This window comes from Mus caroli, chromosome 11 (genome assembly GCF_900094665.2).
Source record: "Mus caroli chromosome 11, CAROLI_EIJ_v1.1, whole genome shotgun sequence".
Classification (NCBI taxonomy): Eukaryota; Metazoa; Chordata; class Mammalia; order Rodentia; family Muridae; genus Mus; species Mus caroli.
The window spans coordinates 53,150,435-53,167,248 of NC_034580.1; the positions used below are offsets into that span (position 1 = coordinate 53,150,435).

The following is a 16,814-nucleotide window of genomic DNA, read 5'->3' on the forward strand; positions in this document are numbered from 1 at the left end:
CATGGTTTGAAGGCCACAGTCTCTGGGGAAGTGCTTTTGAAGAGTAATCTTCCCTATATCCTTCCCATATGTCCTTTCCCCAGAGTAGACAGCCTGTGTCTTTCTATTTTGGTTCAGGCTCAAAGTGGAGCCAGTTGACAACGAAGTGACACTATTGAAACCACGAGCCAAAATAAACCTTTAAGTTGATTTTCTTAGGCATTTTGTCACAGCAATGAAGAAACCACCACCTAAAAGGAAGAGAACTTGGAACTCATTTTGACAAAGGGGTTCTTGGTGTCACAAACCCAAGCAAGTAACAATATCACCAGCTATAAGCAGTCATTGAACAATTCCAGGCTTTACAGCCTGCTCTTGCCCAGTACTTCAGGTAACTTGTTTTCTTGGGCCTTGAAGTTTCACCTGGAAATCTTTTGTTTCACACAGTACTGGGCTTTATGGACCCAAACACTCTTCTGCATCGCAAAACAACTGTTTCCTAACTGATTGGAGAAAGCTGTCCTAAGAGCCATTTACTGAAAAAAGTTTTACACTTGTGTGCACATGTACCATAGTACATATGTGGATTCGAAGGATCAAATTAGGTTGTCTGCAGGTACCTTTACCTGTCTAACCATCTTGTTGGGCCCTAAGATCATCTTGTCAAAGGACATATGGATGGCCAGGCTGAAGACTGCCTACTTACATGTATTCTGGTTACCCCTGCAAGGGAGAAACTTGTCACAGATCTTGGTCCTTTAATGAAGGGAGCTATTCCACTCTCCTATACTGCCTGTAGGTTACCTCTTCAACTATGTCTCAAGCAAGAGAAAGCAGTAGAGATTAACAGGCAGCAAAGGTAGAGCTCAGCCCACGTAACAGAGCAGAGTGGCAGCAATGGAGCACAAGCACCTGGTTTGTCTTGCATAGGGCTGTGACATCGGTTCCCTGACTCTTAGTACTCAGAGTTGGGGAATACAAGGATGGATGATAGAAGAACTGATGGGGATTTCCATTTAGAGACAAGGCAAGCTAGGTGAACGGCTAGCAACAATGTAACAACAGCAGGTTTGGCTTCCCAAACCATCTGAGCTTTTCCTTAGGACTGAAAGTCTGTTCACCCAGCTATCTCCTGGAGCCCTCTTTAGCAAGTTTCCTGAAATGGTGATACTAAGAGCCCTGATTTCTCCTGTTCTGTTGGCCCTGTGAGAGTGAGAGAAGGACCTATTGTCACTTCAGTGACTACAGTGGTGGTGGTAGTGGCTGCCATTGCAGCTGCTCGAGCCCTTCTGTGGGACCGCTGGTGCTGTGATAGCGACCGGCCATGGCTAAAGAATTTGCCACACTCTGTGCATTCCGCTGTCCGCTCACCTAGGTGTGTCTTTCTATGCAGTGCAAGCTTGGAGGCAACACTAAAGGACTTGCCGCACTCTGGGCACTTGTGTGGTTTATGGCCTGCATGGTTGCGCAAATGTACATTGAGGTTGGAAATGCAGGTGAATCGCTTGCCACACAACTCACAGTGGTAGGGCTTTTCCCCTGTGTGTGTGCGCAGATGTTTGGTGAGGTCAGAGCGGTCTGTGAAGCCCCGGCCACACTCCGGGCATGGGAAGGGCCTCTCCCCTGTGTGGCTACGCTGGTGCACTACTAGATCATACCGCTGCCCAAAGCCCTTGCCACAAGTGACACACACGTGTGGCCTTTCACCCTGATGGCTGCGCTGGTGACGCAGCAGTGTGGAGCTCTCGCTGAAACAGCGTCCACAGTCGCTACATGCATATGGCTTCTCCCCAGTGTGTGTTCGCTGGTGCCGCACAAGTGTGGCACTCTCCAAGAAGCCCTTGCCACACTCAGGGCACTTGAAAGGCTTTTCCCCAGAGTGCCTCTGGAGGTGTCGCGTGAGTGTGGAACTCTTGCTGAAGCTCTTACCACATATGCCACATAGATGGGCCTCAGTGCCAGGGTCACTGAGGCTGGGGACCACATGGATGCGGGAATGGTTCCGCAGCCCAGCACTGCTATGGAAGGCCCGTGGGCACTGTGTACAGTGGTAGAGCGTGCTGGGGGAAGGGGCGGTGACAGTGATGATCTCAGGGGGGTGTGCTCGTGCCAGGTGGAAAGGAAGAGCACTCTGCCGAAAAGAGCGGGCACACAGAGGGCAGCGGTGGGGCTTCTCAGGTGGGTGCTGGTGAGCACGATGCAGCAGCAGCGCAGGGACATGAGGGAAGCGACGGCCACAGAGGCGGCAAGGACAAGAGCGGCTGCGCCTTCGGTGCGTTCCCAGGTGTAGATCCAGCAGGCCGCTGTGACTGAAACTCTGGCCACACTCGCTGCAGATATAGAGGGTCTGGCCAGCATGGGTCCACCTGTGTGCGCGTAGGTCTGCTGCTCGAGCACAGCGTTCACCACACTCTAGACAGCGGAAACGCTTGTCGCCACCATGGGCCCGTTCGTGCCTCAGCAGCACTGCACTATACTGAAAGCTCTTGCCACACACACTGCAGGAATAAGGTCTTTCCTGGGTCGTAGCCAGACCAGGTGCTGTGAACATGATGTCTGCCTTTCCCAGTCAATAATTTGTAGTTTTAAAGCCTGGAAAGCAGCAAAGGGGAAAGGCTGTGGCCTTGAAAACTGCTCTTCAGATTCCTGGGTTTCTTCTTTCAAGAGCACATGTCTGGCTGTTCAAAAAGCAGGCTACAGCTGGGCTCATTCATTATTGTGATCCCTGTAGGGAGGTCACCCCGAGTTCAGCACTGGCTGCAACAACTCTGGCTGGGGACACAGAAAAGGTACCTTGAACTCTCTAGGTCTGTAACACATTAGCTAGTCTAGCTCTCAAGAGATGAAACCCACATGGCTCCCAGAAATTCAGAGGGGTGTATCAAGAGGGACAGATCACACCTGTCCACGAAACAGACAGGTATGGATTCTAAGGTGCCTGTGTGTTTCTTTGTTAGAACTAGGAACCCTCAAAATTGCTGGAGAGGCCAAGAGAGAAGTGCCTTTCTTTTTTTTTTTTTTTTGGTGTGATATAGGTCCCTGGGGAATTCTTAGCTTACCATCCCTCCTTGGCCATCTCCTAATGTATCAGAGGTAGGAATCCCTTGTCTACCAGAAAATAGGCCTGACACACATGCTGACCCAATGGGGGACACAGCTACACTGATCTAAGGGACCATACCTGGTACTGGGTATCCTGGGCTTGTGATAAATCCCAGGCCCTGAGGGAGTTGTCACTAATAAAGTTAACTAGGTAAGACATCAGTCAGTCTTTGTTTTCTAGTAAAGTATGCTCTCAGATCAGCATGAAAAAAGCAAACAAAGTGGCAGTAGTCATTTTCTTGTGGGAAATGAAAATATACCATGCCCAGCAGGTGCATGGTTTGACTGAAGAACCATTTGTCTACCTTCTGTATGTACCTGGAAGCAAGTGGATGAAACTTGTGGCTAACAGTAAACTTGAGGTGTGAGCCTAAGATCGCTTTCTCCATGCAGGGTGGAAGAACAACAGGGATACCCACCTCTGGGACCTTTTTTTTCTGGAAGGACAGACTTTCTTCCTTTTTTTTTTTTTTTTAATTTTGAGGCAGGGTCTATTTATGTAGTCCTGGCTGTCCTGGAACTCAATCTGTAGATCAGGCTGGCCTTAAACTCAAGAGATGTACCTGCCTCTGCCTCTAGAGTGCTGGGATTACAGGCATGCACTACCATGTCCAGAGACCCACCTGTCTCTGAGTGCTAGGATTAAAGAGCGAATCACCACGCCCAGCGAGAGGAAGGTATTTCTGAAATGGTTATTTTTACATACTAAAGCCAAGGGAGAATAAAGCCACAAGCGGCCATTAGCCACTCATCTCACCTGTGACACTACTCTATTTTTACGTGTGTTTAACCCAGCCCCACTCTGGACAATTTTACAGACACCCCAGATACCTTACTTAAAGTTGATTTTCAAACTCTGCAAAGCAGGGGCACCTTTGCAGCCAAAGAGCTGACTTTACAGTAGTTAGCTCTGAATCCTTGGGGAACTTTCTATTTTTAATTTAATTTTAATATTTATCTTATTTTTATGTGTTTCTCTGTAAGGATATATGCACAAGAGTGCAGGTACCCACAGAGACTAGAAGAGGGCATCAGATCCTCTGGAACTGGGGTTACAGGCAGTTCCGAGCCACCTGAAGTGGGTGCTGGGAACTGAACTTGGATCCTATGGAAGAACAGTATGTATTGTTACCTGCTGAGCCACCTCTCCAGTCCCTTAATTTTAGTTTTGAGTCAGGGTCTCATTATGTTGCCTTGGCTGGCCTTGAACTCACAGAGAACTGCCTACCTCTACCTTCAAACTTGCTGATTGTTTAAGGAATATTTGCCTTCATGAAACTACAACCCAGTGGCTGATTTCAAATGTATAAGAGCAACACTCTGACTCACCTGAGGTCTTGGGAGGCTGGCATCTCTCAGCCCATGCTTCTGGGTGCTCACCCTCTCCTAGGCCAGTGCTTCCTAAGGAACTTGCCCAAGGAAAGTAACCCAAACACACAACAAGTATGTACATATAAAAGGCAAATAAAAAAAGAGTCCATCTCTTCCTATAACAGACATGAGTGTAGGGTGCAAGCTTGCTGCTTGGCTTTTTCACATCTCTTCCTTAGCTCACCCTATTATATGAGCAAATAGGTCCATGCCTGGGGTAGAAACCTGGAAAGAAAAATTATAATGCTTAGAACACTTAGAAATTATCCTAAATATCATCACTTTGAGAGTGAGTCTTGAAGTGTTATATAACCACTATGTTTTAGTTTGGGATGAGCAACAGGTCCTGACTGTTGAATACTTTTTAGCTTTCAAGCATACTTTATTACAACTGCAAGTCAGTATCAAAATTAATCACAATTTAGTACATTTATTAACAGTCAACTGGGCAAATCCAGTTAGCTTCTCTCTAGGTGTTTGTTTTGCCATACCAATATTTCTTGGGTAGGATGAGAAGCTCAAGTCAGGAGTCATAGAGGATATCCATCTTGAAGCCAGAGTTAAGTAAAACTCGTTTACCTAGTAGGAATGAAACTGATCTTAATGGTCTAGAGCTGTGCTTACTAAAAGCTGCGTGTAGCAACTAAGCATTTGGAAGTGTTGTGATGCTCAAATGCATTTACTTAAAAGTTTCAGCATGAAAATGATAAGCAAATTATTTCATCAACAATGTTTAGGGGTAGGGATAACCTAGATTGTTTTCTAGTATGCATAAGGCCCTGGGTGCAATCACTCACACACACACACACACACACACACACACACACACACACACACACACACACAAATTATAAATATGGTTAACATTTTATTTCTACTGGAGCAATCACACATTTCAAGTTCTGAAACAACTTAGAGGAACTTTAGTCTACCTCAGAGTCCCCAAGAGGGCTGTTGTTGGAACAAAGCAGTTAAATCCATCTGACCATTAGAACTTCACTAAGCTTGGAGGGTTTCCCCCCCAGTTTCCCAAGGCTCAGTTTCCTGACCATCCCTTCCAAAGGAAATGAGTCACTCTTCTAGAAAACAGGTCCCTGTAATGCCCATCTAGGAGACCTTGTTGGAATTTGGGCTGTGACTGCAATACCTCCTCTCACTGCTAATCTCAGTAAAACCATCACTACTGTCATGAGCATCAATACATGACTACATATTTGGGTGTACCCTTTCATCCAACAGTACTCTGAGGTGGTGGCTATCCTTTACCTTCCCCATCCCCCATGTAACCTGAGAGTCCCTTAAGAACTTGTCTGGTTGTATTGAAAGCATGCAGGTGTGTCTGGTGACAAGAATGGTGGCTGGACTCGTATGTTCCTCTGGTTCTGAAGATTCAGCTTGTGTATGCTACATTAATCTTAGGTCCCTTGCCCAGGAAATGGAACTTAAGTGAGGGGACAGGAACTTGAGGTAGGAATATGGAGTGTGGCTCTCCAGGGAAAGTGAATTCTTCCTAACTCTAGGAAGCTAAGAGATGCTGCTGTTCCTGAGGTTCTGTGATCCCTGAAATCAGGTAGAGTTCAATTACCCATTCCTTTCTGGATGGTATGTGAGTAGAAAGACTTATGACCAGTGTGACATATTGAAGAAGGTGACAGGAGTAGGAGAGATAACTGCCTCCACCTCAAGAACCAAGTCTGATCATGATCCAAATACAAATCGAAAGTTCTCATTTTGAAAAGATTGTGAAATCTGTGAAGGCTAGAAATTAGAGTGTAGGTACAAGAAAATACAGATAGCAAGAGCGTATCCTCTATCCCTCTGGGAAAGACTGAAGTACAGAATGGCTAGAAGTCTTGGAGTAGAAAGAACATGGGAGAATAGACTACAATCTTTCTGGGCCTTCTAATGAGTTGGACATAACATACTCTACACTGTAGGGAATGATGTGTAACTATGTGCCAATTAACAATGGAATGAATCCTGAAAATGTGGACTTGTCATTGTGACTATCACAGAAATTACTTAAACTCAGTTATGACATTGCCAGGTGATTGAATTTTAAGGGATCACCAATAAATAAACAGACTAAAATGCTGCTTTGTGGCGAGTGGCTGTGTTAGCTCTTTCAAATCTGTTCTCTATGGATCCATCCAACCATATACATACACACTTTACCCTGGATACCTGAGTTGGGGTAAAAACCTGCGGAAAGCCACACATATGCTGAAGACTCTGCAGAGTGATTAGAACTTGCTTGGCTATGGAGACTTGGACTGCTGCAGATAGAGAGCCTAAATCATCCTGTGTCATCTCTAGTCCTTGTAATAGCCATTTACCACCCACCTCCGCATCTGACCTAAGATCCTTAAGAATATATTCATTTAGGAGACTATTATCTTCTACTCAGCAGCTATGTTGCTCACTAGATAGCATCTAACACCTATAGTATGGGCTGGTAAGATGGCTCTGTGATTTTAAGAGAGCTTGCTGTTCTTGCAAAGGACCAAACTTTGGCTGATTCTCAGCATCAATGTAGGGTGGCTCACAAGTGCCTGTGACTGAAGCTCCAGGGGACCTGTTGCTTTCTTCTGACCTCCATGGTCGAGTGCACTCATACATATGCCCAAACACATACACATAAATCTTAAACCCAAACCAGGCCTCCCACTTCTTTTGTTGGCACGGTTTTCTCATCTGCTACCTGTACTTCTTTGAGGACGAGGTATCATGTAGCTTCAAGTTGTCGTCAATCTTGCTACCTGAATTATGGTGGCTAATAACATGATACAGGAATTTGTTCCTTAAGATTTTGTTTATAAAAACAAAACACAACAGCCCAAAAGCTCTCCCAAAGATCACCTTCCTGTCTACCCAGTCTCATCTCACAGCACCCCGGCACAGTAGTGCAAGCATCCGAGGCAGAGGCGGGAAGTCTGGTAGGGGTGATACATTTATTTTGGATATCTTTATTTTTAATCACCTTAGCAGTCATTTATCTCTCATCTCTGTATCTAACAGTCTTTTGTACCATCAGGTAAAGCTTCTGGAAGACATTAACTTAAACCACTAACCTCCACTAACCTGAAAGCTAAGACTATAATTACATAGCATCTAAAACTTATAGCAATTTTCCCCCAATTCTGCTGTAGCCTGCATACATCTCACATTACCTTTGGGGAGCTTCGTTTTATGTTGACAAACCTGCTTAGAGGATCCAGAAAGGCAAGCATCCAATTCCTAGTTCTTCCATGACTAATTGTGTGACCTTGAGGACTTAAGTTGCCTGTACCTGCAGCCTGGGATAACTCAATACAGGAAACCATAACAGTTTCTATGAAGAGAGAAAGGTCAAAGCAGTCATAAACCTGAGAACTGAAGTTGTGCGGTACTTGCGATTTACTCTGCAGGACCGCTCTTACTTAGGCAGAGCCTGACTGAGGCAGGGGCATAACTTACTGGCCGACTTCTAGCACACTACAGCCTGCCAGGTCTTTCTGGCTTTTTCGCTCCGCCCCAAGAATCCTTTCCCACCGCGATGGCACACACAGACCCGGGCCTGTCTTAACCACAGGCGGGCGCCGGCGCCCGAGTGACGCGAGCCTGCAGGACGCTTCCCCGGGTCTCCTGAAGCTGCCACTACCGGCCGCAGGCTGTCATCGCCCCTGGCCCGCTCCGTCAAGCGGGCAACTTCCCGGGTGCGAGGCTGGACAGCACCGCCGGCCTGGAGCAACCTGCGCAGGCGCATTGGCCCGCCGCCCTCCCGTCCAGGTCCCTCGACCCAGGATTGAGGGAGACGGCAGCCGCCGAGGGCCGCGGCCCCGCCCGCCCGCCCTGCCTTGAGGCCCTCAAGCCCCCTCACCAGTCGTCAGAGGGCCGTTCCGAGCCGCGTTCACCTCAAAGCGTTGCGGACAGCGCTAGCCTCAGCGCGCGGAGGAAGGGGCGGGCGCAGTGCAGGGCGGAGCCAGGAGCCAGCACGCTGATTGGCCCACCCTGTCCGCAGGGTTACAGGGGCATCTAGCCCGCGCAAGCGCACTATTGACTTGCCCTGGCGGAGGGCGGAGTTGACATGATGTGCCCACAGTGTCACAGGCCAGGTTTAGCTAACCTGTTTCTCCTTTCGGGTGTCTACGCATGGGCCCTTCTGCTACTGAGAGCAAAGGGCTGTGAGCCCAGTGCCACCTTGAGCCGAGTCAGTGCCGTATAGATCATTCGAGGGAGACCAGTAGCACCCATTCGTCGCCATGTTAGTGCCTTTCTATACTGTGAGGCCAGACTAGATGCTCACGGTCTTGATTAATCTTCCCTATAGATTAGTGACCTGTCCAGCTTTGCCAGGGACGGCGGTAGTCCTGTTCTGCTGACCAGATGCCTTCTGGTGTGAATGGAGACGGCTCCCAACCTTTCAGAGCAAGGGTTTCTAGCCAGCGCTTGCAGCTTAGAACGCCCAACTCAAAACCGTAAACCTGCTGGGTGGGGATGTAGCTCAATTGACAGATTGCTGGACGAGCCGAGACCGAGTTTATTTACAAGTACCACACGAAACAGATCGGTGGAACGCAGACTAGCTGGACGAAGCGGGAGCAGGAATTCAAAGTTATCTCGTACCTCCGCAATTCCTAGCCAGTATAGACCCTGAGACCCTGTGTTGGTTAGTTTTGTCAATTTGAAAGGATATCAAAACACCTGAGAATACAGTCTCAACGAGAATTATATGGATTGAGTTGACCCATGGTTAACGTTTTCATGATTGGGTTAAGTGAGGTGGAAGGCCCTCTCCCAATGTGGGAGGTACCATGTCATGGATTAGGTTCTGCCCTGTTCCTAGTGTTGGGAGGCGATAGAGAGCAAGCGTCAAGCATCCATTTGTCTTAGTTCCTGCTGCTGAGACTCCTCCATAGTAATGGACTATCACCTAGAGTTGAAGCTAAAATAGTCTTGCTTCATTTAGTTGTTCTGTCAGGGTGTTTTACTAAAGCAACAGACATGAAACTACCTGTCAATACCATTATTGAAATAAAAGAGTAACATAAAAAAAAGCTTGTGCATGACTTAATTTTGTAAGATATATAAATATATTTAATCATTTGACTTTATAATACATACTGGGAACTGATAGTAAGCGTTCAAGTTGCCTTTTAAAAATTTACATCACAGTATCAGCCCCCTCCTCCCAATACCCTCTTCAGGAAGATCCTCCTCCCATCCCCCTCCCCTTCTGAGTGACTTATTTTGTAACAACTTCACAGTTGTTTACTTTTTAGATGACAACAGACTGAAATGTCACACAAATATATTAGTATATACACATAGGTTCAGCTTTATGGTGGTTTCCAGGGTGTTATCTTCTAGGTGCAGACAGTGAAACTGGCACGGCCAGATGTTACAGATGGTTCTGGTGATGAGTAAAAGACAGCGATTACTGAGCTGCTAACCTGTCATTTGCAGAGCAGGTAGGCTTTGTTTTGAGAGAGAGGGTCTCACTATGTAGCCCTGGCTGGCCTGGAATTTGCTATGTTCACTAGGGTGGCTTCAAACTCAGAGATCCACTTGCCTCTGCCTCCCTGTGTCAGGACTAAAGGTGTGACCATCATGCTCTGCAATTAAGACATCATGCTCTGATGACTGAAGGCATTTCCACATCTCAGTCCAAATCCACACATTGCCTGCTGGGTTTTAGGCCCTCCATGTTGCACACGCAGATGAGATATGGAAGGATCCAAACCTTGCTTTCTATTTTCCTGTCAATTTTCATAATAAAAGTAAATATAGCTCCTTGTCTACTATTTTTATCCTATCATGGCTTCTAGCCTCAAAAGAAAACCTAGTCTCAGCCAGGCAGTGGTGGCGCACACCTTTAATACCAGCACTTGGGAGGCAGAGGCAGGCGGAGTTCTGAGTTCGAGGCCAGCCTCGTCTACAAAGTGAGTTCCAGGACAGCCAGGGCTATACAGAGAAACCCTGTCTCAGGAAAAAAACAAAACAAACAAAACATAGCTTCAGGACTGTAAAGATATCTTAGTGGGGAGAGGCTCTTGTGTACAGACCTCACGGCCTGAGTTTGATTCCCAGATCTCACAAGGTACCAGCAGAAAATCCTCTAAGGGTTGTTCTCCGATCTTCACATGTGCACGTGCGCTAGAGCACACACATACACATACACACAACAAAATAAATAAAAATTAAACAGAACTCCAGAGACCAATTACATATTTAGTTATTTAGTGAAAAGCAGACAGCTGACTACATTTTTGTTAAGGCACTCTGCTTAATTTGCAGGGAATTCATGTAAGATTTCTAAGACTTATGACTTGAAAGGCATTAAACACATCGACAAATTTGGTGCTCAAGGATTGTGTTGTAAGGAAAAACAGAAATGGAAAACTCTGTTTTGTACACCTTCCTTGTCTCTTTCAGTTACTACATCACCTGCCAATTCTCAAATGGAACGAACGCACAGAGCTAAACTCTGACATTCAAGTAAAAAAAAATTTGATGGTGTCCGACTCATAGGTCCTGTCTTCCTAGAGATACTTATTTTTCAACTTATGATCACACCTCAATCATGCCAGCAGCTACATTTGAGCAACTATTTTCAAGAATGAAGCATTAAAGTTAAGAGTAAAATCAGAACCCAGATCTTGTGAGCACCTGAGAACTGAAATTACCCATTGAACCAGATATTTATGCATTGGGCCTATCCCACTTAACTTTGTTGCCTTCTTTAATTTTTAAATAATAAAAATAATGCTGCTTTAATTATTAGTGACTATAAACCTGGGACCTGCCCAGTGATTTTAAAAGATATTCTGAACATGGTACTGCCTAATTAAAATTATCCAAAACCTTTTTTGCTTATATATGGAAGCAGATATCATCAAAATGATACATGAACACCCATCTCTCTCTCTCTCTTTTTCTTTTTTTTTGTTTTTCGAGACAGGGTTTCTCTTTATAGCCCTAGCTGTCCTGGAACTCACTCTGTAGACCAGGATGGCCTCGAACTCAGAACTCCACCTGCCTCTGCCTCCCAAGTGCTGGGATTAAAGGCATGCACCACCATGCCCGACACCCATCTCTTTTGCTAGAGTTTTGCATTTACTGGGTAGCCATTCTCTCTGGACCAGGGTAGATTCAGCATGCTCAGGGTAGAGCACGCTGAGTGGAACCGGGCAAGAGTTGTAGGAAGCGGAGTGGGCAGAGCTTTTGAGAGAGTTAGCAATGATGGAATCTCTCTCAATAGGATGAGAAGTGAATGCAGACCCTTATAAATGGTGGGCAAAGACTACAGAGCTACAAGCTCAACTGTCTACAAGCTCTGACTGGTGTCATGGTGTCTGCACATGGCTAGGTAATAGAATAGAAACAGAACATCACATGACCCATCGGGTACCCAGGAGTGGGAGCATCCCTCGGTGGGAATGGCAGAGTCAGAGGCATCATGGGAGTCCTGTGAATGTAGGCTTGCTGTTACTATTGTGAAAGGGCAGAGTCCAGTTCTATTCATCATGTTACTGTATCACTATGTTTTCCATTGTATGTTTCAATTTTGGTTCCACATACAAAGTATGTCCTCTACCTCCTGCCTCCAGCTCTTTTCCAAGTAACTTCATAGTAGCCAACTGACAGTTTTCCAATAGTGGAAAGAACCAAGTACAGCAAAGTGAAACGTAATTTACAACTGGAACAGAAAGACGGGGTTAACTAAGTCCTGAGTTACAGACCTCAGTTTTTTACGGAATGAAGGTTTTAATTAAGCTCAAGTTATTAATGGAAAGGCACATCAAAATAGATTTTAGGAAATTAAAGATAATAAGCAAGTAACAGCATTACAAATAACATCTGCAATACATGTGATTCTAATGGCTCTACAATTATCTTTTAAGTTATAAATTATGTTAGTTATCTTCTTTAGAAGGATTTTTAACTATGTCTATGTGCATGAGTTTGTGTTTGTGCACCGAGTCCCCTAAATTTAGCTGTGCTTATAGGAAATTGTGAGCTTCTTCACATGGACTGCTAGGAACTCAATTCATGTCCTCTGGAAGCACAGCATGCTACTCTTAATTGCTGAGCCATCTCTCCAGACCTTAGATAGTAATCTTTATAAAAAAGAAATGGTTTGGGCTCCTGCTGCTTTCAGGATGTGGCCACCTTTTTTTAAAAAAAATTATTTTTCGAGACAGGATTTCTCTGTATAGCCCTGGCTGTCCTGGAACTCACTCTGTAGACCAGGCTGGGCTTGAACTCAGAAATCCACCTGCCTCTGCCTCCCAAGTGCTGGGATCAAAGGCGTGCGCCACCACAGCCTGGCTGGGTGTGGCCAACTTAAAGGTGCTAAACACTTATCCCAATAGAAAGACTGATATTTCATTTTAGTCTTTTGTAGGTAAACTAACCTACAAAAGAGGTATCAGTAAATTAAACATAGGCAAGCTACATGAATTTGGTATAGTACAAAGATATAACATACTGGTAAGGTATTTAAAGATCAACAGTTTTGAAAACAAATTTTACTATTTCAAGATGTCTTAGTCTTTAAGGATGAAATTAATAAGATAGTAATATCAGGAAAAAAGAAAGTCCCAAACTAAGGTAAATGCCAGTGCTTACAAAGGGTAAGCAGGAGGGTCACAGCAGTTCTAGGCCTGCAGTACAGCGAAACCATCTAAAAACGGCCCAGCCTCCTCCTGCTCTTCCTCCAGAGTCCTTTTTTCTGCCTCTGGCCTGACACAGCATTGCTCTGTCTTTAATGCTTTTACAAGTTAATTAAAAAAAAAAAAAGTATGCATATATGTATGTGTTCCATATGCAGGCAGTGCCTGAGGCGACCAGAAAAGGGAGATGGATCCCTTAGAACTGGAGATACAGATGGCTGTGTGCTGGAAATTGAAGTTGAGTCCTCTCAAATAACAAATCAGGTTGTTGTAGGCTTGTATAGCAACTCCTCTATCCACTGAGCCTCTTACCTCTCTCACCCAGACCTTTGATTTCATCTTTTATTTTCCTTACAACATACCCTGAACTATCTTCATTAAAAACTAGGCTTTTTTGTTTTTTTTGTTTTTGGTTGTTTTGTTTTAGTGGTTTTGCTCAGCCCTTTAATCCCAGCACGAGAGGGTAGAGAGAGGTGATCTTGAGTTCCAGGACAGCCAAAGCTATACATTGAGAGCCTGTCTCAAAAAAAGCAAATAAAATAATTAGTAATAAGTAAGTTTTGGGGGATTGGAGAAAAGGCTTAATAGAAAGAGTACTTGCTCTTGCAGAGTACCTAGATTTGGTACCTAGCACTCACTGGATGGTTTACAACATCCATAACTCTAGTTCTAGAAGACTCTATGTGTCCCTTTAATCTAAGAGCACCAGACACGCATGTGGTACACATACATACATACAAGCAGGCAAAACACTCATACATGAACAAATCTAAAAATAAGAATTCTAAAACTAAAACTTCCAATTTTTGCAGTCCAACAGTCTGAACTCCCCTTGCACATACAGACAAGTTCTGAACTGTGTTTGCACACTCCATTTTAAATTTTTACTTCTTTCTGTTTTGGAGACGTTACCACACAGTTGCCTAGTGTGACACTCTTCTTGCCTTGGTCTCCTTAAGTGATGGGATGACAGGTGTCTCCCACTGACCTAGTTCTTTGTTTTTAGTGAGTGTGTATGTGCATGTGTGCTGACTCACAGCCGTGAGTCCTCTCCTTCTAACTCTTGGGTTCTAGCGATCCAACTCAGGCTGTCTGAATTGGCAGTTGGTGCCTTTTAACTGTTGAATGATTTCCCCGGTCTATACCTTTTTATATTGCACTTCTGAAGGTGTGTGTGTGTGTGTACTGGGGGAAGGGGTTGGATCAAGGGCCTCAGGCATGCTAAGCAAACCTCCATGGGTGGACTAAATCCCCAGGCTTTAAGTAGTTATTCACAGGGTTAGAATGGAAGGGGAGAACTAGGAACCGAGGAACTCTTGGTTCCTAATGTTTCCATCCAAACTCCTGTCCTAGGAGATAACTAAATCCTAGCAGGGTTTCTAGCATCAGTGGTCTTGTTCCTAGGAGGACCCAGGCCCCTGTGCTCCATGGAAACAACTGTTTGAGAAAGTTCAACACTGCCAGGAGAAAGTACTATATATTTTGAGCAACTCCTGGGAATAACAGAGTCCCAACTTCCTTTTCTTAGAGCACTTCCTAAAAAGGGCCTACAAACTTGTCTCCTTCCTTTATCCCTTTAAGGTAGTGCATGCATTTCTTACTCTTTAGGAGAACCCTTCTCAGGAAGCCAAGAGCCAAACATCTTGCTATGCAGTCATTAGGAAAGACAGGGCCTTCATGCCCTACCTAGTCTTGGAGAAACATAAAAAAAAAGATTCTTTGGTCTAACTTTAGTCAGGCGTCTGAGCCATTTTCTAGGCCTATTCAAACACTATCTTCACTATCTTGTAAAACCTAGTTTTTTGTTTTTGGTTTTTCGAGACAGGGTTTCTCTGTATAGCCCTGGCTGTCCTGAAACTCACTTTGTAGACCAGGCTGGCCTTGAACTCAGAAATCCACCTGCCTCTGCCTCCTGAGTGCTGGGATTGAAGGCCTGTGTCACCAAGCCCGGCCGTAAAACCTAGTTTTAATGAAGAACTTTGTGAAGTGAGTTTACCAAGACCACTCCTCTATCAATTCTGTATGCCAGGCTCCCAATTATAGACACAAGCCTTCCAGGATTGTCTTCAGCAAGAACCCAGTTAGGTTGGCTTAGCCAGACCCCTTTACCCTATTTTTCCCTTGTATCACATTCTCATCCACTAACCCCCAACACTGATCTTTGGTTACAAATTTCCCCCTTGTTCATCTCTAGTTGGAGTCCTATTTCTCCCCCACTGTACTGGCTCGTATATCTAGCTGTACAATCCTTTATACCAGTTCTTAACCTGTAGGTTGTGACCTCTTTGCGGGAGGGTCACATATCATACCTGATACCATACTTGAATATCAGATATTTACATTATAATTCATAACAGTCACAAAATTACAGTTATGGAGTAGAAACAAAATAATTTTACAGTTGGGGGACAGCACTTTAAAGGGTCGAAGCACTAGGAAGGTTGAGAACCACCGTTTACGCAGTATGCCTTATCGTTCTTTGACAATCCACAGAATACTTTTTAGTGTAACTGCTAACTAGAAACATGCTGGACTTATAGCATAGACAGTTGAAGCCTGTTTCCCTGGCACTGTCTCCCTGGCATAACTGTAGCCATTTTGCTTCTCGCCTGCCAGTATGAGTGCCATCTCATACTGCTGCCACTGAAATTAGACTGACTGCTGACCCAGAGAATAGTCTGGCTCAGACCGAGGTCATGTTGACCATATATCCCGTTATGTTCAGAGGTCTGTTACCATGTTTTGAGGACTGTTCTTCTTGCAAATTCCCCAATTGCAGACTTCACTCAGAGCCAGGCAAGATAGAAGCCAACTTGAACTGTTATGTCTAAATTACTTACACATACACACACAACTTGGAAAAAGGCCAATAACCCTATAGCCCTCCCCGCAATTGCTTGTGAGTTCATTATGGTTTTCTGCCTATATAAACTGACCCTGAAACGAAGTCCATGATAGTAGCATTCAGTTCCGGAGTCTAAGCTATGTCTACCGACCTTGGGGTGTGCATTCAATACACTATCCCCGTCTGACTGAGATTGATATTCCTGTTTGTGGGGTGACTCCTGGACCCTAACAGGGACCAGCTCTGGAATTCCTTTCACTTCAGACTACGGAACCCTGTCCTCCTCCATTCTCATGCCTCTCGAAACACCTAAAGACTCCTTCACAGATAGGAAGGCAGCTCTTGACTAAACAGACTCTTTTCTTCACCGATTTACTAAACACGGGTTATGTTCAACAGAACCCAATGGGAAGAGAACTGGGCCCGGATATGTGTTTCATCTCCAGAAAAAAAGCCTGGGACCCCGAGGCCGTCAGACATTTGTACCAAGCAAGCATCCATCCGGCATCCCATCCATGGCTTCGGTCCGTCTTGCAAGCCACACATAGCACTGGTATCCAGACCGCCCATGAACGAAGCAGGGAGCTCACTGGGCGAAGTTCGAGCCTCCTCCTCCCACTCTAGGAAAGTGAGCTAACAGTGAGATCCTCTGCTTTCACGGGGTAGCTGGCGTCCCGTGAGGATCGGAGAGATGGCGCTCGCTGCAGGTCTCGGGAGAGGTTCACTCACCTGTCTCCACCTAGAGTCCGCCGGATTCACTGAACCGAGAAAAAAGAAAAGAAAAGGAAAAAAAAAAAAATCACTTTTGAAAAACGACTTCGTTTTTGTTAGCAATGCCCAGATAGGAGCTAGCCGAAACCGGA

The 16,814-nt window shown here is 45.2% G+C and overlaps 1 protein-coding gene across 13 annotated transcripts; it reads right to left on the reverse strand.

Moving 5' to 3' along the window:
• Positions 1 to 161: 161 nt before the first annotated feature.
• Positions 162 to 16,811, reverse strand: Znf672 (zinc finger protein 672). Of its 13 annotated transcripts, none has more exons than XM_029483277.1 (5): positions 8,312 to 8,407; positions 7,623 to 7,783; positions 4,944 to 5,031; positions 4,411 to 4,677; positions 162 to 2,571 (listed from the first exon to the last, which is right to left on the reverse strand). In XM_029483277.1, the coding sequence occupies exon 5, from the start codon at positions 2,528 to 2,530 to the stop codon at positions 1,124 to 1,126; it is 1,407 nt and encodes a 468-aa protein (XP_029339137.1). In that variant the 5' UTR covers positions 2,531 to 2,571; positions 4,411 to 4,677; positions 4,944 to 5,031; positions 7,623 to 7,783; positions 8,312 to 8,407; the 3' UTR covers positions 162 to 1,123. The 13 variants fall into 13 exon arrangements, with proteins under 13 accessions (XP_029339137.1, XP_021033080.1, XP_029339133.1 ...); XM_021177421.2 differs by having other exon boundaries at positions 162 to 2,751; XM_029483273.1 differs by having other exon boundaries at positions 162 to 2,751; positions 7,654 to 7,783; positions 8,312 to 8,389.
• Between the last annotated feature and the right edge of the window lie 3 nt (positions 16,812 to 16,814).

Coding starts and splice junctions, on each gene's coding strand:
- Znf672 (XM_029483279.1), bottom strand. CDS start 2,530: ATGTTCACAGCACCTGGTCTGGCTACGACCCAGGAAAGACCTTATTCC.